This window comes from Alligator sinensis, unplaced genomic scaffold, assembly GCF_000455745.1.
Source record: "Alligator sinensis unplaced genomic scaffold, ASM45574v1 scaffold138_1, whole genome shotgun sequence".
Classification (NCBI taxonomy): domain Eukaryota; kingdom Metazoa; phylum Chordata; order Crocodylia; family Alligatoridae; genus Alligator; species Alligator sinensis.
The window spans coordinates 2,819,004-2,846,728 of NW_005841862.1; the positions used below are offsets into that span (position 1 = coordinate 2,819,004).

At 45.3% G+C, this 27,725-nt stretch overlaps 1 protein-coding gene across 11 annotated transcripts in view; it reads right to left on the reverse strand.

The window, feature by feature from the left end:
* Positions 1 to 27,725, reverse strand: part of XDH (xanthine dehydrogenase) — an 86,202-nt gene that overhangs the window by 23,206 nt on the left and 35,271 nt on the right. For all 11 annotated transcript variants that reach the window (XR_003096347.1, XR_003096346.1, XM_025216101.1 and 8 more), the window contains 11 exons: positions 24,857 to 24,966; positions 19,625 to 19,809; positions 14,289 to 14,463; positions 13,520 to 13,609; positions 12,455 to 12,624; positions 8,821 to 8,944; positions 8,155 to 8,274; positions 4,717 to 4,813; positions 3,840 to 3,964; positions 2,587 to 2,720; positions 812 to 899 (listed from right to left, as the gene is read on the reverse strand). Coding sequence is in view for 9 of the 11 variants with exons in the window: in XM_025216101.1 (XP_025071886.1) it covers positions 812 to 899; positions 2,587 to 2,720; positions 3,840 to 3,964; positions 4,717 to 4,813; positions 8,155 to 8,274; positions 8,821 to 8,944; positions 12,455 to 12,624; positions 13,520 to 13,609; positions 14,289 to 14,463; positions 19,625 to 19,809; positions 24,857 to 24,966 (1,418 nt within the window). In the remaining 2 variants the exon portion in view is untranslated. The remainder of the gene's footprint in view (positions 1 to 811; positions 900 to 2,586; positions 2,721 to 3,839; positions 3,965 to 4,716; positions 4,814 to 8,154; positions 8,275 to 8,820; positions 8,945 to 12,454; positions 12,625 to 13,519; positions 13,610 to 14,288; positions 14,464 to 19,624; positions 19,810 to 24,856; positions 24,967 to 27,725) is intronic.

A 27,725-nucleotide genomic window follows, 5' to 3' on the forward strand; every position in this document is an offset into this window, starting at 1 on the left:
TAGGGAAAAAGCAGACCCTCCCCCTCGCCACTGCCATGCCCTTCCTTCTGCAACTGCCTGGAACCCGCACCGGGCTGCCCTGTGTCTGCTCTGCGCTGCCACCACTGCCCCACTGGGCAGCCTGGAGATAGCAGAAACGTAGGTCAGTCCAACATGTGCTTCAGGTGCAGGAAGGGGGAGGGGAGGGTCTGCTTTTCTACCACACTGAGCAACAGTTTCTGCCCGGCTGCCACCACTGCTGAGTCTGGCCAGGCAAGTCTGGAGCAGGTGCAGGGTAGGCCGGGTCAGAGCTGTGTGGCACAGATCCCAACCAGTACCGCGGCTCTGGGGCCAGCAGCAGCGTCTGCCAGGAGTCACCACCATCTGGGCTGCCTAGAAAGGCAGTCCAGCCGTGGAACCTTCCCAACCATGCTGCATGCCTAGGGGGCGGCAGGACGCACCACGGCTGGATGGTGCCTGGGCTAGGTGGGACCAAGGAGGACCCACTGTGGGGCGAACAAAGACCCTCCATGGGCCAGATATGGCCCATGGGCTGTATTTTGCCCACCCCTGTGTTATGGCTACAGTGAAGACCAAAGTCAGATCTTTCTGCTCCAAACGTCTGGCTTCCTGCTGGAGTTAGAGAAGAATCTTTGTTCTCTGGGAGAATGTACAGCAACTATGACCTACTCTAATCCTGTCCATTAGAGGGCAGTGGACACAAACATACACATGCACATGCACGCAAACACACACATTAGCTCATTACAATACCTTTCACTTCCTAAAGGACATATTTAAAATAATACACTTTAAAAAAAATAGTGCATACCTTATACTGCCCCAAAAATGGATGCCTTCCACCACTAATTAGCATGTCTTCATCACGATCAAGCATGCATCGTACTGGACAACCAGTCCTGTTAAAGAAAACCTTTTATCATGTAGAACTTGAAATTTACTGCCCCGTCTCTTTTGGAAGAATCTTCCTAAACAGCTAAGTCTCAGAAAGTCAATAGCCACATAAGATAAGAAATAAATCACTAGGATTCTTCCATTTTCTCTTAAGCAAATGGATTAGGTAGAAAATGCTCACACAATGGGACTTGATATTCCTCAAAATTCTTGCAATGGTGCTCATACTAAACAGCAAAAATATGGCTTTTTAGGAACATGGAGGCTAATGCATTATCTTTAATATTCTCTAGCTAGCTTCTCAGAGTACTGCTCTAACCTTCACTAGGAAAAAAATACATATTAATTATGTAACAGGGGTAGGTAAAATGCTAACTAGCCCTGTTTGACCTCTTGACTTTAGTTGACTAATTATTTAACTGAGTTTATATTTCACCTTTAGCAGGAGGAGTTCTCCCTCTCTGTCTGAGTCTGCCATCCTTCCACTGACTGCTCTTCCTGATGTTTCCAAGCAGAAACATCTGGGGACATGAAATAACTTTTATGGCTGACAGAGGACAGAAGAACAAACAACACATTTTAACAGTTTATCATTAAAGGCAAGATGCTTGCTTTGAGCTGGAAAGGAAAAAGTTGCCTGGGCATATAAGCTCCCTTTTAGATACTTTCTGCCATAGTAAGCAACTTCAGTATGCCCTGTTAAAGTTATTGCTACAGAAAGGATCATAAGCAGGACTCTCAACAGAGTGCCTCCCAGCTTGCAGGAGCTACTATGGGAAATACGGAAATGGAACTGGGCATGTAACGTGTGGTCCATACAACTCTCACTTCACGGTCGGTGTTCAGTTAAAACCACAAGAACAGTGCACAGAGACAGAGACCTAAATCAAAACTCCAGCAATGAAAACCTGAAATGGTTGTGTGGGATCCCAAACCCAGATCCTAATCCAATGCTCACGAATGGTCACAATCTGGATAGAACAAAAACTCCAAATCCAGGCATCCCTGAATTTTGGCTTATATGAAACTTGGTTCGCTATTTTATGGCTTGGGACCATATCTAGTTACAAGCAGGAGGTGTGAGTGTAGCCAGAAAGAACAAAAGAAGAGAGAGGCAGAGCAGTGGTGGTCCAGGTTAGGTAGCAATAGACAACACAAAGGATAGACCACACAAAGCAATAGATAACACAACTGGCTGTTGCACCTTTATTTGTCCACAGTGTTGCTGAAACAAGGTTTAGCATGCAGTTCTAAACAAAGGTTGGGACCCACTTCAGTGGAGGGAAGGGACAGAGAGCATCAGCTGCAAGGGCTTTATGGACGCAGCAATAGTCCAGGCATGTGGCTTCTCTCCTTTAGGCTCTTCAGATATAACTGACATCCCACTGTTCTCCACATTTTATTGCTATTACATTCCTCTGTAAGAACAGTCCATTCAAGGGCTGCACCTAGTTAGAAGCAGTTTATATTTCCTTTTCCAGCTAAAAATACTATTATTGACCTGCCCTAGAAATTCACAAGCCATTTTGGAATAAAAAGCTGATGAGGATCCTACCACAGAAAAACAAGTGCTGAAGCCCAAGTTCTGATCCAAAAGTACATCTACCTGCTTCCTCTTCTTAATAATAAAAAAAAGACAGTACTATGTGCTGTGGAGTAAGGAATGCCCCACCTCTCAGCACCGACACTTACTTGAATGCAGCTACAGCTACAACTGTTGACAAAATAGTATTTCTGGTCTCCTTTCCTCCAAACCCTCCTCCCATTCTCTTCACTCGAATCAAAATTCGATTTGAGGGCACACCTAATACATTGGCAACAAATTCCTACAGGAAAAGGAAAAGATGTCATACAGGCAGCAGGGTTTGCAATGGGAGTCAGAAGCAACAGTGTCTCTCAGGCTTGATTTTTTATCTTCATTATCTATGGCCTCAATGTAAGCACTTAGAGAGTTTGCCAGGGGGTCAGACAAGTACATGGGCAGATAATATAGAGCCTTCAAAAAATATGGGTCTTATCTTCACCAGCAGCAATGGCTCCCTGATCATCAATCAGTGTCCTCTCGCAAGAAGCTTGAAACCAAAGAACTGGAATCCCAAGGCCCCTGCTTCCTACTTTCCTTGTGTAGCAGTAGGGTATTTTTAAACAGTTAAGTAGGCACTGTCACACTGGGCCAAACCAACAGCTCAGCTAAGTCCAGTATCCTGTCTCAGAGTGGCCAGACCAGATCCCTTGCCCCCGCACCCCCCAACCAGAAGTGTCTGCAACCCCTGCTGCCTGCCCACTCCCACCACTTACCATATGACCAGTGGTTGCAGAGGTAGCAGCTCCAGCCCCAGGATGCTGAAGCTGCTGCCACTGCTGCTGCTGCTGTGTAGCTAAGCCAGAACCAGGGCCAGAGCTTCCATGTGCTATGTGCCCCCCATCTGTATGGGGGGTGGAGCCATGACTGAAAGTAAGCAGTGGGAAGGAGCAGGGGCTGTGAGGCAGAGGTCCTGGGAGTAGGCAGAGATGATGAGGGGGGCAGCAGCTGTATCTCTGACTCCAACCTCAATGTCAGGTTGGAGCCAGGGTCAGAGCCGCAGTAGCCATCTGCCCTCCTCTCTCCCCTTACCTTGTACTCATATCCAAGACAAGGAGCATTCTTCCCTATGTGTAATGGTGGGGGGGGGGTCCTCATCTTGGATTTGAGGAAATATGGTAATCAGCAATCAGTGCAAACCAAGATGGAATTTTTTGGCTGGATAAACCCATGCTACTTGAACTAAGAATCCTGGTGACCTAATTATTTCACTATATTCCCCTCTGAGCAATCTAAGCTAGACCAATATTTTCACACAAGCACAAGCTAGAATCAATGACAAATTAAGTGTTTATGCCAGCCTAATATGAGTAACCCCCACAAAAGCAAATTAACCAGAGAGAGCAGGACAACTGAGAGTTACCTGTGTCTTTGTTAGATTCTGGGTGGACACAAAGAGCTCCATCTCCCCATCTTCACCTTTTGGCACAGCAACGGTACAGTGAGTCTCCAGGTAAAAGTGCTCCTGCCCACCAATATACATCTCCCCTGAAGAACCAATGAAAATGTGATCAGAAACCTACGGGTTTACCATATCTATGGCTTTGACTGCTGCTTTGTTCCTTCTCTGGTTTCTCCAATTGCATTCCTTCAGGTGACAGAACTCATGGTGTGCAGTTGAAACTCACTATTTCACCCTCTCTTAAACCAGGATTAAGGTAACAATGATCTATCTATGAGATCCAATTATTATCCTGCAGATCTGACTGGACACCTGCATTTCTTCCTTTCAGGAGACAGTAACGCACAATAACCAAAACATCTTTAAAAAGAAGTAGTCATATATAGCAATAGGATTTAAAAAAAAAAACAAAACAGTTTACAAATGTCTCTCTCTCTCCTAAAGCTCTATTATTCCATGGCAGCAATCTACATGGAGATTACCATGGAGTAGATCTATTTATGGAAGAGGTCTACTTCAATGTAACTTTTTCAGTGTGATATAGCCTTCTGAGTCCTTGCCCACATGGAAAATAAACCAAAAGAGTTATTACAGAATAAAGTATTCTGGAATAGCCATTACAGAACAGCTCCCTGTGTGGACACTATCTCACTAAACACATAATTCTTCCTGAATAATTTGACTTTTATTCTTGAAGAGTGTCTAAATGGGGAATTATTATGAAACAATTCATTCCAGGCATTCTGAAACAATTCCTTCTGTAATTGCTATTTCATAACTGCTTATTTTACAGTTATTTGCTGCCAACTATCTTGTTTGAAAAGAAATGATAACTCACCTTCCAATATGTGGTCAGATTCTTCAAATCCTTTCTGGACATTTCCTTTGTTAATCTTCCTTATACGCTTAAAAAAGGACTTTTTCTCAATAGCTTCCTGAGAATCATAGCACATATTAAGTTTTGTTAGGGAGACAGAATGGGTTTTCAACAAAGGAAATGTTTGCAAAGAATGGCTGCTTCCATGGAAAATGTTAATTTTTCATAAAAATATGCTGGCTAAAATTGAGCTATTGTAGTTTGCTCCTTACATCCCATCCTCCTCTAGTGGCTGGATCCCTTAGTGCACCAGGGCAATGGGCTCCATACAGCTTCCCCCATACCAAGAAAGAGAAATGTGATGCATTATGGGAAATGTAGTTCTTTGGATTCCTGGGCCATAACAGAAAATAGGGGTGCAAGGACCAAACTGCAGTCCTGGGAACTATCGCAAGAAGTATAAAAACTATGAAGGGCTAAACAATAATAAAAAAACCCTATTAGGGGTGCACCGATGAAGATTTTATTGGCCGATACCAATAGCCAATGATTAACCGACCGTATTGGCTGATGCTGATCCCATAACCAATATTTAGTAATAGTGCAAGGCATTTTAAACTACTGACATAGACCTTTTTTCTGTTTGTTTTTCATTTATAACACACACACACACACATAGATGGATAGATTTTTTGTGTGTTCCTGCTTCTACAAACATATTGTAGCAAAATAAAAACAAACACATATTAACTTTAAAACTGCCTGAAGCATGCAATGATTTTTTGTCCTATAGCCAGTATGTCAGACATGTTGCACTGTGATAACACTACTTCATTCACAATGAGCCGGGGCGTACATGCTATACAAGATAAGCTTGGCAAACCGGAGTCTTGCGTTGCCTTTGCTATGGTTTCTTGTGTTATCCCTGATAACGGCATGAACTTTTGTCCTCGGGATTTTCCATGCTGCAAACATCTTGTCAAATGCCATTGAAATAGCTTCAGCCATATGGGAACCACTGAGCTCCTGGGCCTGTAGTACTGCCCTCTGTAAACTGTAATTCACATGTATCCATTTGGCACTGAAACTTGGCATTGACATAAGTGACATATAAGAGCTCCAAATATCAGTTGTAAAGCTAAGTGCTGATATATGATTCAGGGACCGTGATTTTCTCTGTTTAAAAATCACAAATTCTCTGATTAAAACCCCCCAAATCCATGTTTTTCCATGAATAAAATGAAACTCCACTCTCTATATAGGTATCAGTTGAACACAGCATTTTATTGATATATTTACAATTTTAAAGCAATTTGGAAGCCTACCAGTGCCTCAATAACTATAATAAAATGCATTCTAAATACCTATCAATTTTGGCATTTGATTTTGGATTTTTTATCATGAAAAAATCAGAGCTCCCCCTGCCCCCTTTGCTCACCAGGACACAGGTCCAGCTGCAGCTGTCCCCCCTCACTGCTTTGTGGTACTGAGAAGCCCTGATATGCTTGTGCATTGCCCATGGCATTGCCACTCACTCTCGACCTGCAGCCCTCCAGCCCTGCTGCTGCCCCTCACTCTCAACCCGCAGCCCCCACAGTCCTGCTAGTGCCCCTGACTCCCCACCAACAGCCACCTGGGCTCTGCCAGTGCCCCTCACTCCCCACCCACAGCCCCCACCTCCCCTAGCCCTGCTGGAGGGGGCCCCCCAGCTACCAAGCCTACTAGGCCAGGGACCTGGGTCTGCAGCCCCCTGCATCTGCCCATGGGAGGTGGCAGCTGCTGTGGCAGAGCAGAGCGCAGAACCCAGTTCCCCCTCCCCCATGGGCAGCATGGCCGAACCAGAGCCCACTGGAGGGTGGGTCAGGCTGGCCACTGTGGACTCAGGCTCCCTACCCTCCTGCCTTCCCCAACCCCCCAGGGCCTCCAGGGCCCAGCGGGATGGACCCAGCATTGCAGAGCAGAGCAGGTCCAGGCAGGGAAGTTTGAAGCCACCACCACAAGCCCCGGGTGGGCAGGGGGCACCTCACCATGGTGGTGTGGAGCTCCCAGTGGTGGTAACTAGCTTCCACGCCCTGCTCTGCTGGGTTCTGCCCCCTGGGCTGCAGAAGCCCTGGCCCGAGCCCTGGCCCAAGCCCACCCAGTCCCGCCCTGGGCACGTGCCTCCCATGCCCCACCAGGAGTGAGCACAGTGGCAGGGAGCCAGGCCCCACCCTTCAGATGAGCTGCCTGCAGCTCCATCCCACTCCCTACCTGGGCCCTGTGGCAGTGCATTCCAGACCCAGGACCCACGCACCACTCACTACCCCAGCTGGGCAGCACCCCAGCCCCAGCTCTGCACTGCCCTGCCCAACTCCCTCCCTCCCTCCGTCCCTCACTATGAGGGCCTCAATTTCTGCCCACCACTTACCTACAAGAGCTGCTCTCTAGGCTGCCTGGTGGCCATGTACATATGTGTGTGTACACATGCACATGGCACCCCCTGCTGATCACCCTTTTCCTATTTCTCCCAGCCCCTTACAGGCTGGAACTCTGCCAGCCTGCAATGGGAAACCCACTGTTTCCCACGTTTTTCTCCTTTAAAGGATAAAATCTAGGTTTTGCCACGTATTTCCATGGTGAACGGAAAACCCAGATCCATGATGATCATCTTCAACCAGTATCTGTATGTGTTTTAAAAAGACACTGTACAGCTCTGGCAGCACAGTCTCAGCTATAAACTTTCTTCTAGGCAGTGTGTAACAAGGCTTCAGGCATTCAACGAGACAGGAGAATCCAGTATATTCTACACTGGAAAACGGCAATCATCCAGAGCTATATATTCCACTAAACAGTTAGTAATTTATTTAGCCCTGACAACTCCACCTCCAAATTCCTGTGAGCATTTTAGTGCTTCGTGTAATGATAGTTGCTTCGGCACAGCTTGTTCCTGCCCTGACTCTTTCTTTTCTGGAGCCATCTTTAGGAAATCGTTGTATTCTGTAGCATGGTACATCTTGATGGGCTGTATTAAATTTGTTGTGTTGAAATATTTACTGGTATTGCCTCCACACGAAATATCTGCAGCACTTACTTTGCAATCAACTCATCTGTTGTTCTTTTCAGACACTTTAAAAAAAATCCATATTGCGCGCCTTTGAGACATATTTATAGTTGATAGAGATCGCACAGTGCACACCACAGCAAATACTTTCTTGTCTCACAGCTTACGCATCACAGCATTCCATGTGCCAGAAGGCATAATTATCAGTAAATATTATTATCAGCCAATTATTATTGGCTACAATGACCAAAAAAAGCTGATAGCCAATAACATCATTCCTCCTTTTATCAGTGCCAATCTGATAGCCAATCGATATATCGGTGCACCCCTAATCCCTATGTATTCAGGTATAAGAGCTAAACTAGCATATTCTGGGGTCTTGGGCTGACTAATCAGAGGCTAGGCCTATGCTTCCTTACCTCAATTGTGACAATAGGTGTGAGGTCTTCATATTTGATCTTCACAGCTTTAGCAGCTTTTCGGGAATGTTCTTGAGTGTCTGCGAGAACTCCACCAATGATATGGCCCACACAAGTAACCTATGCATGAAAGGAAATTCCATTACCCAAATTATTCATGAAGTTAATTTCTCCTCTCTTCCTTCTGCAATATCCCCTCATCTGCCTCCCCCTTTTTAGAACAAATGGCATACACCTTCACATATAATGGAAACATTTCTAATTTCTAGCTGCACTGGTATAAATTCAAAGAAATTATTTTTTGCTAACATTTAGGGATTCCAGACATCCTCCCTGCCTTCATATGACAAAAGCTACTCCAAAGGCATACACCAGGAGTTACTTGCATTCTGTTGTAAGAAAATATGGCCCCTGCTAAGCACGAAGAATACTTGGTTTGGGTGAGTGTTCCAGCTGTAAGCAGTCTAAGGAACAGCATTCAAGTGTAGCCAGGTTGAGGATGAAATTCTGGGCCCTCTGGAGTTAGGAACAAAACTCCCATTAACTTAGTAGGGTCAGGATTTTATCATGCAGTGGAGGGCTTCAGTCTACAAGTAACCCCTCACTCACCTGGCATTGTACTATTCCTTGAAAATAACTTTTAAAAAAGAATAAGAAACTACATACTGTGTCATCAGCAAAGACAGTCTCATCATTAGCAATCCCAGTGACATTGCTCCCAGGAATATCCTTAGCAGAGATGAAATACACAAAGCCAGGGACACTCTGGGTTTCAGTTGTATCTACAGAACTAAAGAAAGGAATGGCACAAGCAACAGAGTATTATTATCTTGCATTTACATTGCCCTATAAAGAAGTGCACATGGTGTATTATGAAATATATACAGCCTACTTTTCTCTAGTCTTGCCCTTTGTACAGCTGTTCATATGTGCCAAATGGGTAGAAAATGACACCAGATCAAAATGAGCACTTTGCTTCCACCTTGCACTCTTTTTGCATGAAGATAAATGGGTATGCAAGGTGCAGAGCAGGGCACAATCACATTGTCAGAGTCCAGAGGTCAGGATGGTCATAAATAATCTCTGACTGCTGCACTATTACCAACATTAAGAAATTAGTAATAGAAAACTCTAATCTATTTAGATGCTTTTCAATATGTTACAACTAGAATTCAGCCTGTAACTTAGTATTACATTAATTGCTAACCATTTGCAAACTGCATACATACAATATTTTATTTAGAAACACAGATCCAGAGTGGTTTGGGCCACTATTCTGCTTAAATTTACCATTTACAAGTACAGAGCTGTAAATTTGATTACAGCTTAAAATCCTGTAAACAATCTGACCAAACTTCTATTTCCAAAATGACTGAAAATATCATTTAGTAACACTTTTGTCTATAGAATGTCACTTTTTGTTACAGCCATTAAATGTTGCTCCAGTTATAAATAATTTTTACTACACCAGTATTTTCCAGGTTGCTACAGTCATTCCAAAGAGGATCAGAAAATGTATTATAAGTATTTCTAACATGAGGAATAATCGAATACACGATACAGCAATGTTTATATAGAGATGCAAAAAAAAGTTATAAAGATAGATACACACTATTATTTCTGACTGTAGAGAAATCAAAGCATGAAGATGTGAAGCAACTTCCCCATGCTCACAGAAGTAGTCAATACTAAAGACAGGAGCAACATCCAGTTAAAACAAGAATTAATTCAGGGAAATCTTATGGCCTGTATTATGAAGTACGACAGATTAAATGATCATAACGATCCCTTCTTGCCATAGAGTCTATGAATCTTGACTCCCAGCCTGATAATTAATGGATCAATCTACTTCCCCAGACTACACTGTAATATACAGCTTTCAGATGAAATAGGAATGTATACCTAATCTTTCTGATCACTGGGATTGTTGAGAGTCACATGGCACCTTTTGCAAGTTATGGCTGGGCCTAAATGAGCTCATAGCCATGTATTATCCTAAGTAAGATTATAGTGCGTGCATAGGAGGACTGATCTTTGTGTACAGTTAGTTAAAGTTAGGATTCCACTGGGACAAAATACACTACATAAACATAATAAACTGCTCCATTTAGCAACCACTGAAATGCAACCACTGCTAAGCAGAAATACGGATGCAAAATTTTGATTCCCTACGGCCCATTTATGATTGATATACACCTGAATCAATGTAAATGAAAACAAAAGCTCAAAAGAGTGGGGGGAAAAAAAAATCAGTAGATGTCTTTCTGAAGGTCAACAAAAGAGGCATTCACCCAACATTTCTCTCTCAAAGTTGTGTACAGATTCATAACTGAGTGCTTGTAAGTGATTGATGGAACAGGCAACAATAAAACCCACACTACCATTCATTTTTTATAAACTGACCTTCATAAAAACATATTACAAGTGGCTTAAGGTTTCACTGAGGCATCTTGCAAATGAAATGAATAATTATCTGGGTTAATAATGGAGCCATTACAAATAGAAGGGCCACTGATTTGCTGCAGCTGAATGATTTATTGTCTTCAGCAAAATTCCTTTAATATTTGCAGTGTCTTTAGTTTGAGTTCCTAAAACTCCCATGCAAATTTTGCTGTAAATTTTTCCACTGAGCTCTGCTTTTTGATAAACAAGTACTTGTAGAATGGAATGTATAAAAAGAACATCTAACACTGAAAAACAGGGATTCTAAATGTACAGGCAGTCATGCATGAGCCATTTAGACTATCACGAGTTGAAGGCTATGCTAGATTTCACAGAAAAGTTTATTTTTCACTGCTTTTGAAATAAGGTATCAGAAATGCCCTCTAAGTGGTCTCCAAGCCATTAATATACAAGCAAACACTCATTTTGGTAGATTTGCTAACTGACAATTAATCTAGTGTCACTGAAGAAAATGAGTTTTCCCATTGACTTGAATGGATCTAGGATTTCACCCAGTGAATCTATAGGCTGATTACATGTTTACTCTAATATGGATGAATCTTCCACCCTGAACCTGCTCCTGTACAACATGGATCAACTTTCTTGTTTCTAATTCAAACATACAATGAACACACATGATAAGGCACCCCACACACTGTAGGAAATACGTCAAGATAGTTCAGGGGGATAAATCGAATAGTTCCCTGTGTCTACACTGTAAGTACAATTGTGCTTTTGTTAGCAGTTCACAGTATTCTCCTATGACCAGTTACAACATCCATGGTTAGGATATGATGACAAAGCAGTTTCTATCATGATCACTGGGTCAACTGAGTTAGTGCAGTCAATTTTTACCATGCTGCTAGACTTTTATCAGCACATTCTGGGAAAAATGCGAGAAGCTTCAAATTCTCTCTCAGAAAGAAACAGAATGTCCTTAAGAAAGCTCACACAAAGCAATAGCCGTAGCATGTGTAAAAATGCACTCTGGGCTGTCCTACACCATATAAATCAGGGAGAAAGGAGGACCATTACATTCAAAACCAGCCTATACTACAACATAATGGCATTATGGCACAGATGACACCATCTGCTATGTGAGGCCCTAGGCAGGAATGGCACAACTGGCTGCCCTGATTGCAAACTGTATTAACCAACCATGCCCTGCCTGGACAGTCATTGAAGCCTGTGTTTTGAACTATCTATACTCATAAATAAAGATGTATAAAGTATGTACAGATCTTTATGCTCATAAACAGAAATTCAGTCACCCGTTCATATAATATCATTCTTCTGAGGGTTTGGTCCAGAGCCACCTAAGAACAAGGTAAAAGAACAAGGATATCCTGCCTTAATAGGGAGGCTGATACAGGGATACAAGTAACACCTGCCCAAAAGGTCTTTGCATAGCTTTGTCCCAAATTCACACTCAAAACAGTGTTTATGTCCCTAGGTCTCAGATCCATCCACTCTGTGCCTGTCCCTCTTCTCAATTTTACCCTGCACTCTTCAATAAAAGAGACAGAGTAGCCAGGGATTCTGTACTTTCCTCTGCCTCTCACAAAAAAGTTTGCTTAGCACTTAACTCCCAACCATGCTGGGGCATGGTAATAACCTTGTGTTCCCAGATGTGCACCATACATGGACTAGCAGAAATGTTTTCTCTCCTTTTTTTAGAGTATTCTCTGTAGGGTGTAAATGGCTGCAGGTCACAAAGCTCAGCAGTTCACCTGAAATAAATGACAGTCAACTGACTCTAGCTTTCACTAGTGGAAAACCTCTCTCCTCTTCAGCAAACATTCTGATGACCAGGTACTGGCAAGTCTTCAGCCATTACTAGCAGAGAGGCAGCACTTACATGATTTTGGCATGAGCTTTGGTGCTGGTAACCAATGTACAGTAGAGTTCATTTTCATAGTGAGGTATGTCATCACAGTAGACAGCCTCCCCGCATGCCTGTTTGGCCGCCGAAAGGTGCACCAGGGGTCTGCCCACCGTATCTTCCACAGCTTGTCCTGGAGGCACTTCCTGCAGCAAAATACGTAGCTATGTAGTGCTGTTCCTATCTTAGGATATTCCAATGATAAGGCTGAGGAAGCATGATGGGCAAGGGGCAGCATGTGTTATAGTGAAGAAGGGAATGGGAAGAAGTAGATGTGTGGGAGGGCAAAATGAATAAGGGTGAGTGACTGTGAGTGTGGAGTGGAAGGAGGCTGCAGAGAAGCCATTCATAAACTAAGGGTCATGTTCCCACTTGAGGTTGCAGCACTTACAGACGGAGTCATGAGCCCTACAGAAATTCTGTTGGAAAAACTGGGCTCACTCCAGAATTGGCGTCACAAGCTGACCAGAAATGCAGACATGGATCCCAAAGTGGCCCTGTGCACCTAGAAAGATTTGCTGGAAGAGGGGTGAGGAAAGGGTCTGAAATTGCTTTCAAGTGACTCAGAAGCTTGAAGGGAAACTACAAATCTAAAAAACTTTTCCCTGATCATAGGTGGAGAAGTAATATGAACAGGCAGGGAGATTATGTGGTGGATATGCAGTGAGAGAGATAGAAGGGAGGCTAGCCAAGAGGTAGGGCAAGCAGGAAGACAGCTTTAAATTGAACTTGGAACTGGATGGGAAGCTACTGAATATGACACAAATAGCAGAAACCATGGTCCTGAAGGGAGAGAGTAATCCAATCTGACTACAACCTTCAGGGAACTATATACTCCAAGAGTAAGATTTAGGGGAAACTGGGAGAAAATAGCATAGTACTCAAATGAGAAAGTGATTGAAGCCTGAATAAAGACCTCAACAGAAGCAGTATTCAAGCAAGCCCAAATACTGGCCATGTTCAGAGTATAGATAAGAGAATAAAGGGAGTTTAGAAATACAGATGAGTCCAAGCCTGGACTGTATGAATAGTGTTACTCACTTGGAAAAGCTGGACATTGGCAATGGGATCTTTGTGAAACAGCTCAGTGGCACTCAGGTAACTGGAGGGAAGCATCTCGCTCAAGTTATTCTGCCAAAGATATATTAAAAACATGACAATTTATTCTATATGTTTTGTCTCCCCTTTTTCAGCCCTCCTAGACAGTCTATAATACTTTCTTCATCATTTTAACTTTAGACTGTACATTTTTATGTCTAATGATTCATGTATCTGTAACCAACAAAGTCAATTCTATTCATTGTCCCCTTTTTGAGATTTGTCTACATAAAGGGTAAGAAAAAGCTTCTGCTTTAGCTTGACAGATGTTCATGCTCTTAATATAGAAGGGCCAGCCATCAGTTCTTTTTTGTACAATATAAAAGGCAAACAATGCCACAGGCCTCTGTGAACAGGAAAGGCAATAGTCCTGGTAACAGTATGAAGAGTACATGGAAGGAGAAGAAAGTGGGAGCTTCCCTTGCTAGCTCCATTTGCCACAGAGCAGAATCCATTGGAGGAGAGGTGTGTGGGCCAGCACTGATTTAGTGAACCTGCTGAGCAGAAAGACCAGGGAAGCTGTGGGAGCTCGTACAGTGCAGAGGAGGCTGGGAAAACAGTTTCTTTTCACATCCAACACAGACTGTTTACTGGGATCAGCCTTTGCCTCTATGTGCTAAGGCCTTCCAACTCTCTGTACTCAGCAGCACTGCTTAATTTTTTATTTAACTCTCTCTCCTCCAACCCACAACAAGAAGAGAGCAATACTCACATTGCCATTGAGCTGCTGGCTTAATTTCTGAAGCACGGTCAGGTAAAACTTAAAGAAGAAACTGAGTGTGAGTATGCGTCGGAAATCCACCATCCCACCTGGAGCTGAAGGAGACAGGTTCATCTCATCTGCCAACAAATGGCAGGCCTCCTGCATCAGTTTTTCATTCCAGTCTCTGTCAAGGAACAAATAATAATACTATAGTATGAGGCCTTAATTCCTCCTCCCAACATCTAAGTATGACATCCTAATAAACAATGACAAATGTCTGTCTCCTCATTCACCCTTTACTCAAGCAGAAATCATAGTGAAGTTAAAAGGAGTCATACAAAAGCAAAGAGTAAAAGGCTATTGTACTTTGCAGTACTCCAAAGATGAATGATTCAGATCATTTCACCTCAGTACCTATTCTGCCTCTGCTCTCCAAAAACACCAGTCTGGTAGCTCAGATCTAGTAAAAAATGCTCTTCCAGAATGTTTTTCACATTGGAAGAATCCTGCTTTGATCATATTGAAATGTTTAGTGGATATGTATCCATTGTATTGCAATTTTCCATAATAAATTACCAAGGCATTTCTTTGACTTCATCTTTTGGCATATATGTTACAGGGGGTGACATATTGTGTGATGTGTTTTGTGATGTGGTGGTATGTTCTAAGTCCCAGTGCCTACAATGTGCTATAATATTCCAAGATTTCCACTTTTCACCCCAATCCAGGATGAAGCAGAAGTCTGAAATCCAGGAATCTCCCATAAGATGAGAGTTCTAGGTTTCATCCTCTAATAATCAGGGTACTCAAACAAACTGTACAGGCCCTGAAATGTGGTTCATATGTGATTACGGTTCATAAAGGCCAGCTTCCTTTCTCAAACCTTTGAGGTTGCCCTAATCCCCTGAAGAGATCACTGGAAATAGTGTGAGGCTCCAAAGAGGTCTGGCTACACAGATCTATGCTAGATATTCAGGCATAATGATGCCAAGGTATACATTCACGCTTCTCACTCTTCTGTTTCTTGTCTTTCACTGTCTGTAATAGACACCATATATGAGGGTTCAGAATATCTAAGGTAACACTATAAAAATAATCTTTAAAAATGAGCACTTCTGCACCAATACTAAAGAATCAGGTAATGATCAGCAGGGATACTTGTTTTCTGTTTGCCATGCAAAAAACACAGTAAAACCTGTATTTTCTCATTTTAAGGACAAAAACACAGATTTTTTCCTTTAAAAGAAAAAATGTGGCAAGTGGTGGGTTTCCCCTTGCAGGCTGGCAGTGTTACAGCCTGCAAGGGGCTGCAGGGAGCAGGAGAAGGGAGATCAGGCAGCAGGCACCATATGCATGTGTGAGCGTATACGTGCACGTGGCTGCCAGGCAGCCTGGACAGCAGCTCCCACAGGTAAGTCTGGCAGGTGAGGGGAGGATTGGGACCTCCATAGTGAGGGAGGTTGGGAGTTGGGTAGGACTGGGGGGGGGTGCTGCTGCTGCCCAGCCTGGACAGCGTGTAGGGCCCAGGCCCAGAAGGCATGGCCGCACGGCCTGGACTGCAAGAGGGACTGAGGTATGGGTGGCTTGTCCAGGGGGTAGTTGGGGGGGCTGACTCCTTGCTGCTGTGCACACTCTTGGGAAGGACGTGGGGGGAACATGCCCCCCAGATTTGTGAATGGGGTGGGTGCGGGCTGCCCACTGTCTGCTCCGGCTCCTCGCCCTGCTGCCCTCCACCTGGGGCCTCCGTAGCCCAGCAGGCAGGACCCAGTGTGGCAGGGAAGAGTGGGCCTGAGTGGGGAAGCTTAAAGCCACTACCACAAGCCCCACACCACTATGGCAAGGTGCCCCCTGCCCGCCCAGCAGCAGCAAGAGGCACAACTCTGCACCATCAGCCCCGCTGCTGCTGGGCAGGCAGGAGGTGCTTCGCCATGGTGGTGCTTGGGTCGCAACAGCAGCACTGAGCTTCCCCATCCCGCTCTGCCCTGCCACACCAGGTCCCACTCACTGGGCCCCAGAGGCCCCAGGGGAAGACGAGAAGGGGGAGGGAAGCCAGGCTCCACACTGCTCCACCACAACAGCCACTGCCTCCCACAGGCAGCAGCTGGGGCTTGGGTGCTGCTGCAGGGGGCAGGGGGCTGCAGACCTGGGTCCCTGGCCCCATAGCTCTGGCAGCTGGGACCCCCTCTGGCAGGGTTGGGGGGAGGGCTGTGGGTGGGGACTGAGGGGCACCAGCAGGGGTAGGGATGCTGTGGGTGGGGAATGAGAGATTTTGGGGTTTTTCATGAGAGAATTTGCAATGTTTTAAAATCAGAGAATTTATGATTTTTTTAAACAGAGAAAACCGGGATCCCTGATGATCAGGTACAGCCCTAAACAGCCAGGATGGATTTATCAAGAGCAAGTTATGCCTAACCAATTTGATTTCCTTCTATGACAAGGTGACAGGCTGAGTGGGTAGGGGAAGAGAAGTGGGGAAGAGAAGTGGATGTGATATACTTTCACTTTAGCAAAGCCTCTGACACTGTCTCTCTCAATGTTCTCATTAGTAAGCTAAGGAACTGCAGATTAGATGGAAGTATTGTAAGGTGGCTTCATAACCGGCTGGATCATCGTGCTCAATGAACAGTCAATGGCTCAATGTCTAGTTGGGAGGAGGTATTGAGTGGAGTTTCCTAGGGGTCTGTCCTGCTTTCCTGGGCCTGCAGGATAGGACTGAGTGCATATTTAGAAAATAGGCAAATGACATCAAGTTGGGTGGAGTTGCAGACACTCTGAACCATGAGCAACTGGTTCCTCCTGAGTCTGGGGCGGCACCAGCGGGACATGACTTGGGGGGTGTTCCCCCAGCGGCCAGCTGGTGACAGCAGCGGCCAGCTGGTGACTGGAGGAGGGGAGGGGCCAGTAGCTGCCCACTAAGCATGGCGGTGGCACGGCAGCGGCAGAAGTGCTGGCACTTCCGCATGTGGCACAGCACTGGTGGAAGTCCCAGCACTTCTGCATGCAGCATGGCCGCGGTGGAAGTGCTGGCACTTCTGCAGCTGCCGTGCCACCAGCGGAGCCAATTTCCCAGGGGGCACTACCACTCTTCATGCCCCCTACTAGCTGGAGCGCTCTGTCCGGGGGGCACCAGCACTCTCAGGGGGGGCACATCCGTCCACCTGGTGTCTCCCTTACGCATTGCCTATACTCTGGACAGCAGGACTAGAATTCAGAATGACTTTAACAAACTGAAGAAATGGTCCAAAAATCAATCAGATGAAATTCAACAGGGACAAGGACAACTGAATTCAGGATGGAAAACTTGCTTGCACAAATACACACTGCAGAAGGCCTGGCTGGAATATGGTACTCCAGAAAAGGACCTGGGGGTTATGGTGGACCATAAGTTAAATACAAGCTAACAGTGTGCCCTTGTTGCAAAAAGAACCCATAGCATAATGGACTCTATTAAAAGAAGCATCACTTGCAAATCAAGGAAAGTGATTCCTCACTCTACTCCTGATGAAGCCTCATCAGTGCAAATACTGTGTCCAGTTCTGGACTCCTCATTCAAGAAAGACAAGGGCAAATTAGAAAGAGTCCAACAGAGAGAAAAAATTGTTAGAGGCATGGTAACACGATTTATGAGGACAGACTGGAAGAACTAGAATTATATTGTTTGGAGAAGAGAAGATTGCCCAGTGTCTGCGGGCAGTCGCCAATCGCCAGTTGGCGTTCGCCACCCTCCACCCCCACCACTGCTGCAGCCGCCTGCGGTCGGTCCCTGCTCACCCCCATCACACCCCCGCTACCACCTGTGGGCAGTCACCATGCCCTCACAGCCCTGGGAGGCACGAGGCATTCATGGTCCTCAAATACCTGAAGGGTGGTTATATTAAGGATGGAAAAGTTTATTCTATGTGGCCACAGGGGACAGGACAATAAGCAATTACCTTATATTGAAGCAACGACAATTTAGGTTGGATATTAGGAAGAACTTTCTAATTATGGTGTTGGCCAAGCATTGGAAAAAATCTACCCAGATTGGTTGTGGAATTCCACCCTTGGAATTTTTTTAAGAGTAGGTTAGACAAACACTTGACTGGGATAGTCACTGGGCCTCCCACTCCAGAAAGGATGTGGACAGATTGGAGAGAATCCAGCGGAGGGCAACAAAAATGGTGAGGAGGCTGGGGGACATGACTTATGAGGAAAGGCTGAGGGAACTGGGCTTATTTAGTCTAGAAAAGAGGAAATTGAGAGGGGACTTAATAGCAGCCTTCAACTACCTGAAGGGAGGTTCGAAAGAGGATGGAGCTCGACTGTTCTCAGTGGCAAGGAGCAATAGTCTCAAGTTTCAGCAAGGAAAGTTTGGGTTAGGTATTAAGAATAATTTTCTCGCTAGGAGGGTAGTAAAACACTGGAACAGGTTTCCCAGAGGTGGTGGAAGCTCCATCCCTGGAGGTTTTCAAAACCTGTCTGAACAAAGCCTGGGCTAAGATGATCTAGTTGGGGATGGTCTTGCTTTGAGCAGGTGGTTGGAAAAGATCAGCATTTCTCAACTGGTGGGTCACAGCCCAAAAGTGGGTCTTAAGTATATTTGAAAGGGTCACAAGCAGGTCCCCAGAAAAACCCATGAAAGCATGGGTTTCCCCTTGCAGGCTGGCAGCATTCCAGCCTGCAAGCGGCTGCTTGGAATGATTAGAGTCAGTGGGTGCACGTGTGTCTGTACACGTAGACACAGGTGGCCAGCACAGAGTGAGGCCAGGTCATGGGAGCAGCCCCAGCCATTGGACACAGGTAAGTATGCGAAGTAGGGGATGGAAGTCCAAGAGACTGTATGGATAGCTGAGGATATGTGTGTGGGTCTGCCTCCTTGCCTGCCTGCCTGCAGTGGGGGAAGGAGGCAGAGGCGGTCCTTTGCAGCAGGGCACTACATGCCTGGTCTGGCAGCACAAGCTAGTGCTCATACACACAGGGGCCCACACTTGCTGCTCACACTCTGGTCCAAGTGGGACAGAGGCAGCTAGGGGCCCCCTCCAGCCAGGCTGGGAGGGGTAGGGGGCTGCAGATCAGGAGTGAGGGGCACCAGCAGGGCCCGGAGGGGCAGAGCACTGCGGGTCAGGCACTGGCAGGGCCAGGGGGAAGTGGGTCAGGACAAACCATCGATCTTGGCAAATGGGTCCTGGTACAAAAAAGTTTGAGAACCACTGCACTAGATGACCTCCTTAAGGTCCCTTCCAACCTTAATTTTCTATGATTCTATACTCAGGGATGATCCTGCCTTGAACAACTGGTTGCACTAGGTGACCTCCTGAGTTCTCTTTCAACCATATTATTCTATGATTCCATGGTGATTCTCCTACCTCCCAATGAGTTTCTGGCAAGTTTTTACTGCTAGTACAGTTGTGGGAGCCATTCCTCCATAGCTCAGTTTAATCTTTTGCACTCGGTGGCTGTCCTCTTGAAACAGGACTCTCATTCCACAGGTCACTATAGCAATGTCATCCTCACGCCGAGTAGCCTGCTTGAAGGCTGAGAAATATTCACCCTAGGGGAAAGAAAAAGAATTTATTCACCACCTGGGTCAAGCCTGAGGTGTGATGCTAGGTCATTCATGGGCTGGACTTGGTCCATGGGCCCACCTTAGCATAAGGTGCAGGCCCAGCTGGGGCCTGATCCAGCTGTGTAGGGTCAGGGCCCTATGCAGCCACATGCGACCAGCATGGGTGGAGGCTGATCCCTCTGCACAGGGCTAGCCCAGCCAGGGCTAATCCTGCTGCCTCAGGGCTCAGAAATTTGGTGGCAGGAGAGTGATGGCAGTGTTAATTATTGCCACTTCCCCACTGCCAAATTTAGAGGCCTGCCAGGGGCCCGGTGGGCCCGAGGGCATGGCTCCATGGGCAGGATCTGGCCCACAAACTGGGCATTGAGCACCCATGGTCTAGTTCATATGTTTCCAACAGTACAGCTTAGCCTTATAACCTTCTCCTTGTTCAAAAAATGCACAGGCAGCTCTCTTCAGCCAATCCCACCATCCAGAATAGAGTTACTGCATTTCTCAATCTCTGCCTTAGTTCAAAAACACATTGCTTCTTCTCTTGCATCTACCTCTTAAGTTCTGTGTTTTTCTCACAAGTATCTCTTTAAAGCAGGGGTGTCAAACATAGGGCCTGCAGGCTGGATCCAGCCTGCACAGCTCCATAATCCGGCCCCTGGTGCTGCCTCATTTGCTGTGCTGGATTATACCTGCGCACAGTGCCTGGGACACGCACCGCCTGCAGCACTTGTTTGGGCTAGGTGCCAGGCTGTACCACACACAGTGCTAACTTGGGCCAGTCCCAGACTTCACTGCCCATGGCACCCACTTGGGCCAGCATCTCAGACCGGCTTGACTGGGTGCCAACAGTGCCAGATGAGGCATGCAGGCAGAGGGGGTCCATAGGTCTGATCTGGGTTGTGGACTGGCCCTACACCTCTCATCTGGCCTGCAGGGCCCAATGCTTGGCTTAAAGTTTCTTCTCTAGGGGTCAAGTTTGCAACTGAGCTCCATAAATTAACTTATGAAAAGTGCTGACAGAGCAAAGACCAGCAGGAGTATGTCTGGTGCGGAGGACTTTGCCTTGCACTTACTGAAACACAGTACAGCCTTGTGTTCCCTGATGCATGCTCCATACATGGACTTGCACAAACTATTTCATTTTCTTCAGAGCGCAAACAGCTAAAATTACAAAGCTCAGTAATTCACTTGCAAGTAATGAAGCTTAATAGTCTACAAATTATGCCAGTTTAAACCAGCTCTTGGTTCATGATAAAACCAATTCCTCTCTTCCATTGCTTCAGGCTATGAGAGTTTGAAGTTACTGGCATTTTGCAGCAGGAAAATATCAGTGTGTCTTCCTTCTTAGTAGTTTGCTGTAAAGGGTTTACAGAAAGATCTGTTCAGTTAATCTTCCCCAATCAAAATCAGCATTTATTCCTTCAATGTAAAAAAAAAATTCCTCTATTGTTAGTGAATGCAGTTTCTTCGGGGGGGGGGCTGTTTTGTGCACTGCCAACACGATGTGCAACTAAAACACACATTTCACCTCCTGGATGCATCTTTCTGCTCCTGACCTAATTCATGGGCAGCCAGCAGATACCATGACAGTAGCCTGCATCAGCCCTTTGTGGAAAAGGCATCTGCTTCTGCTGCTTTGCTTTTTAAGCCAATTAACTATCAAAGAGGAAGAAATGCTGACTCCCCCTTCACCTCTGCATTTCAATGGAGCTCTCCAGGAATGAGATTTCAGCAAGAGGGTGATACTTGGCAGTTCTTCTGCAGACTCCCTATCTGAGGTTCTGTTTTCAGGGTCAAAAAGGTGCATTATTTAACTTGCTGAAAATCCTATTGGAAACAAATCTTGTTGGCCTAATAAAAGATATCATCTGTACTATGAGTCCTGATTGCCTATTGGAAACAAGACACCTGTGATAGTTACCCTGTGGTAGCAAGGTGAAATCAACCCTACAGCGCCTGCCAATGGCTGAGCTAACCTAGTTTATCTAAACTACAGTGTGTTCTTACCAGGGCTTTATACAGGTAATGCATGCCAGTTAGCTCACAGTAAACATGCAGCTTTTGTATTGAAGACATTGTGAGAAAGAGTTTCCCTGTTAGCTGCAGAGGTTACAAATACAAATCTGCAAATCTAGCATTGTCTTCCTTGTCACCCACATGGGCCTTGCAGTAGCAGCTCCAATTTATGAAATATTAAAAAACTTTACCACAGTCAATGTTCAGGACTATAAGTAGCAAATATAGTGCCCTGGGCAGAGATGACAGAGAGCTGGGAAGATGGAGGGAAGCATCAAGGACAAGAGAGCAGGAGTGGTGTGGAGTAGGAGAAGTCTTATGGGACCCTCAAACATCCACACTTCTACTGCTTCTGCCCACGCATTGGTGGCTGCTGCTGCCAATGGATAAATGGGCTCCTGGGAACCGTCAGTCTGGCAGTCCTCTAAATCAGTGCCCATGCCTACTCCCTCACACCTAGTTATACTGCTGGGAACACCTTTTCCTTATGACTGAATTCATCAGTATAAAAGATGAAGGCCAGTGGAAATGTCCCATAATCAGATTACAATTAGGGCCTGGTAATACTGATGAAGGAAGATGTGGTTAACTCTTTGAAGAAACTTTTGCAAGGCAAGCCCGGTTTACTTTATGATGGTGTAATACTATGTGATAAAACCAAATAAGAAATCATGCTGGAAAAAGATAAGGCTCAAAAAGCATTTGGAGTGTATTTGTTTTTTTAAAAGGTCTATACCACAGCAGGTGCAAGTATTATTGCACTGTAAAACTATTAAACGTGATACAAAGGTAGATTGGCAAGAAGCAAGATACGAAGAACTGAAGGTCACCGACAGAACAACCAAGCAGACTGTCCTAGTGTGGAGTTATTCTGAACCTCAGTGTGAATTTTTCTAGATTCCTCAGAAGAAGAAGGGATATTGTCTAGAAAAGTCACATTATACAGTAGAAGCTAAAAATTATCTCGTCTTCTGGGAACTTTTTACAGAGCTGTTCATCTACCTTTATCACAGCTCAAAACTCCATGCAATTTTAATAAAATGCATCATATCTAGTTTTCTAAAACGCTATTCTAAAGTTTCCAATTCTAAACACTACTATTCTGCACCACTATAATCACTCTGACCAGTATCGAGCCTTTCATCCCTGAAGTGCAAACTAGACAGAAGGACCAGCTCATTCAATACTGAAATACTGTTTTCACAGAGTAAAACTCACCTGCTGTTTCACAAACTACAGTGACAGTAAACTACAGTGAAAACTCCTCAACATTTGGGGATTTGAGGCCTGATTCTTCCCTTTGGTACATCAGCTTTTCTCTGGTGCAATGCCATGAAAACTACAGAATATAAAACTCGACATAATGGTAACTCAGGTCCTTCATACTGGTGCCATGATAAACCTGCGGTGTCTTCCACTTGTCGCACCAACTGCTAAGAGGCAAAAATTCCCAAATTATGCTTCTTCACATTAAGGCTTCCACTGAAGAACTTTAGTCTTGCTTGGCTGATGCCCATGAGCCAAAGAAAAATCAAAAGCTCATGACCTAAAGTTCAAAAATTGATCTGGTTTTACAAATCAGTGGCCTGGTTTGACCTACAAGTCATGTGGTGGTTTCCTTGCTGATGATACATCTTAATCATTTTGCACAATGTGCCAGAGCACAAGCTCCCTTAACATAGTCACATGCATGGTGACAGATGGAGCTGTCCATTGATTCGGGCAACAGTTCAAAAGAAAAACATAACAAATAAAATACTCCATTTCCCTTAATAGTCTGGAATACAGATATACAAGTTGAACTGCAGAATAATCATAACCTGACAAAAGGTTTATTGGTTTAATGTACCGGACCTTCAAACTGTAATAGCTAGAACACTTTTCATCTATAAAAAGATTGCATCATTGCACCAGTCATGCTTCCCTCTTACCTCTACTATGATCAAGTTATATCACTTTTAGTTACCAGTATATTTTTAAATGACTTGATAGGCACAAAAGAGGCTAAATCAAGGCTGAAGATTTCTGTATAATTCAGAAGCCTGATAATGGGGTAAGGAGACTTTTACCTCTTGGGCAGTGGTTCAAATCTGACTCAGGCCAGTACAGAACAGACCTGTCTATTGCTCAATCTGAAATGAGTTTTGTGGGCTCCATCCAGGTCCCATCAGAGTAAAGTCCACACCGCAAAAACCAAAACAAAATAAAAAGAAACCCACTAGCAGAACCAGCTTCCATGTTTTCGGTCTCAAGAAACAAGCCAAAGACTGGATGGATATAAAGACCATACTACTTTCTTATCCCTACAAACCTTATCCTATTCCCTTCCGAGGTCACAGTCAAGAAGCATAAGAACTGGTACAGATTGTACTGTTACCAGGGTACACAGTACCTGTTCCAGGGTAAGGGAACTTCAGTCTTCAGTAATGCTAAGCTAGCACCTTTCTCAGGATATTAATTAATTCAAAAGCACCAGCATGAAAATTTCTGCTGTTCCGATTATTCTCTGTACTGATTAACAGCTGCCTTGGCAGGCTTCTCATTATCATAGGCACTTCTCCTTAATTTTGCTTTCCTTTCTCTGTCCTATGCTCATCATAAATGAATAGGTAAATACATAAATCACTCATATCTTTTCTAGCAAAGCAATCCAGGCTCTGATTAACTAATTAACTGACCCATGCCCTGATACCTTTACTTCTGGGGTTGTCAGTCTGCTCCATGGGGAGTAAGCAGTCCAAAATCAGCTTTGACTCTGTGGTGGGGAACTAGCAGAAGAGTATATCCAACTGGCTGGTCTTACTAGATGGGCACCCTGCCTACTACCTTAGCCAAAATTCAAATCAATAACTTGTGATCCGGACTTAGACGGTCTGTCAAGTTAACCACGGGGCAGGGAAGCCCTTCTGGTTGATCCAGTTAGGGCTTGCTTAGCCTGCCTCTACTAGAATACAACCTTCAAGGAGAGGTGAGTTACACTACTCAGTTCTACCCAGCCATTGGACTAATCCCAGCAGCTCACCTTCCTGCTGTAGGGTATCTCAATTGACAACAGTATCTCCTCAGGCTTTAGCATTGTCTTTCTGTAGCCAGTAAAGAACTTTTCATCCACTGTTACAATCCTTTTGCCCTCTGGAGAACAAAAAGTAAAAGAAACAATGGGGTGAGGGAGTCTGTTATCATGCTCCAGCTTCATCTAGATAAAAAGTCATTGTCAGGCATGTAAAAAAGATTTTGCAGTTACATAAGACAAAATTGAACTGATGTTAGTTATTTTCCCTCTGATATTTTATCTTTTGCCAGAACCTGAAGTCCTTTCTCAATACTAATTCAGTCCTAAAACAGGGAAAATTTTTCATTGATTTCATTTGGACTTTTACAAGCACACAGACTGAGTTAAACAGAAAGGGAAGACTCAGATGTATCATAATAATCCCAATTCATTCCAAAACTTGGAGTGCTTCCATCATTCCAAAGTGCTTTTGTCACCATTTACAAGCAAATCTGGCAAGTCAGCCCTTTCCTAATTCTCTAAAGCAGTGGCACTCAACTGTCTGGCCCAATGGACCAGATGTGTGACAGGCCAGTTGATAGACCAGATCCAATCCCAAGCTACCCCCACATGGCAGGATGTGACACTGAGGCCCTGCGTAGCCCCCCACATGCTGAGATCGAGCTCCAGGGTTCCAAACTGCTTTCACCTGACTCCACCTCCACTGAGCTTTGCGCACTGGGATTGGGCCCTGGGGCCCTGTGCTGCCTCCACCCAGCTACACATGCTGAGACCAGGCCCCAGGATCCCATGCTACCTCTGCCCAGCCCACATGCAGGGGATCGACATCTAGGGCTCGGCACTGCTTCCACCCAGCCCCACACACTGGGATCAAACCCCATGTGCAGAATATATTCTGAGTCGCAAATACTATGCAGGACTTTATTATTTTTAAGACTAAAAGACAGGTGTCCTCCCTGATCTTAAAAAAAGGATCATGACTCTATGGGGATGGAACTATTTGAGTCACTTGTATAGTCAGCATAACCCCTTTACTTCCTCTCCAATCAATTTCCAATTCTTCTCACACTCTTTCTGTGCACATGTATGCACAGTGTGGTAGATTCCTTTTTACTTATCTTTTAAACAAAAGGGCTTTTTTATTAAGACTGACAAATCCAGATAGGCCCTGTGGTTCTCTTCAGCCACATTGATCTCAGAGGGTGCATCTACACATGCAATTAGCATGTAGCAATAAACGCCGGCACAGTTCAAGCTAGAATGTATTGCTCCTGGGCAGCACGTGTACACATGTGCCCAGGACCCCAGCACATTGAACCAGAGCAGAGCAGAGCAGCCCCAGCTGGCAGAAGGTCCAGGGGCCCAGCCTGTGACCCCTGGGCTGCTTCACCTCAGCTCAATGTGCTGTGGAGGAGCTGGAACACAAGGGTGCTACAGTATGGGGCTAGCATGCCCCAGCCAGCCCCGGTCACCATCTACATGTGCGCTTCAGTGCACTAAATGACTCTGCCATAGGATACAACTTGTCCCAGACAGTACTATCCAACAGCAGAGTTAATGAATTGACTGCATGATAATACAGGCACATGCGTAGGAGGTGATAGCCTGGCTGAGTTCCCTTCCCCAGCCTGATCCTAGCTGCTCTGCTCTGTTCCCTTCCCCCACCAGACTGAAATGTCAAAACAGCAAAACCATTTTGATGAATCGAAACAAAATAGTGTTTTCGAATCAAAACAAAACTTGAAACAAAAAAACTGTTCCAACGAAACAGATGCCAAAGCAGAATGCTGCTGTTTCGCACAGCCCTAGCTATGACTACCCTAGGGATATATCTACATGACATTGTACAGAAAGGACAGGGTGGGGAAGAAAGGGGGAGGGGTTGCGCTCTATGTCAGTGAGCAATATACGTCAACCCTCAAGGGGGAGGGGTTGCGCTCTATGTCAGTGAGCAATATACGTCAACCCTCATCAAGACGGAATCCAAGGATGAGGAGGTAGAAGGATTGTGGGTTAGGCTACATGGGGGGCAAGGAGAAAGGGATTTGGTGGTAGGGGTCTGCTACAGACCCCCACATCAAGGGGAAGAAAGGGATTCGGGGCTCCTGAGGCAACTCTCGGAAACCATAAAAGCTAAAGAGGCGGTAGTCACGGGGGACCTAAACTACCCGGACATCTGCTGGGAGTCACAGACAGCAAAGTCCCACCGCTCACGCAGGTTTCTAACCTGTGTACAGGACCTCCACCTGACACAGGAGGTACACGGTCCCACTAGGGGGAATGCCATACTGGATCTGGTATTGGCAATGGGGGATGACATGGTTGGGGACCTACAGATCGGTAGCCATCTGGGGGATAGTGATCACCTAATAATAGAATTCACCATAAGACGTCGAGTGGGTAAGGTAACTAGTAGGGTAAAAGTGCTAGACTTTAGGAAAGCTGATTTCAATGAACTCAGGCGATTAGTCAAGGACGCACTGCAGAGTAGGAATTTTGAAGTGATGGGAGCCCAAGAAGGGTGGCTGTGCCTTAAGGAAATGATCCTTCGAGCACAAAGCGAGACGATCCCCGAGCGAGGCAAAAGGGGGAAAGGGGCCAGGAGGCTTCCCTGGCTGACCAGAGAAATCCAGGGCAGCCTAAGGGACAAAAGGGGAGCACATAAAAAGTGGAAACAGGGAGAGATCACCAAAGATGAATATACCTCCTCTGCTCGTGCTTGTAGGGAGGCAGTTAGACGGGCCAAAGCTGCCATGGAGCTGAGGATGGCAACCCAAGTAAAAGACAACAAGAAATTGTTTTTTAGATATATTGGGAGTAAAAGGAAGGCCCAGGGAGGAATAGGACCCCTGCTAAATGGGCAGAAACAACTGGTGAC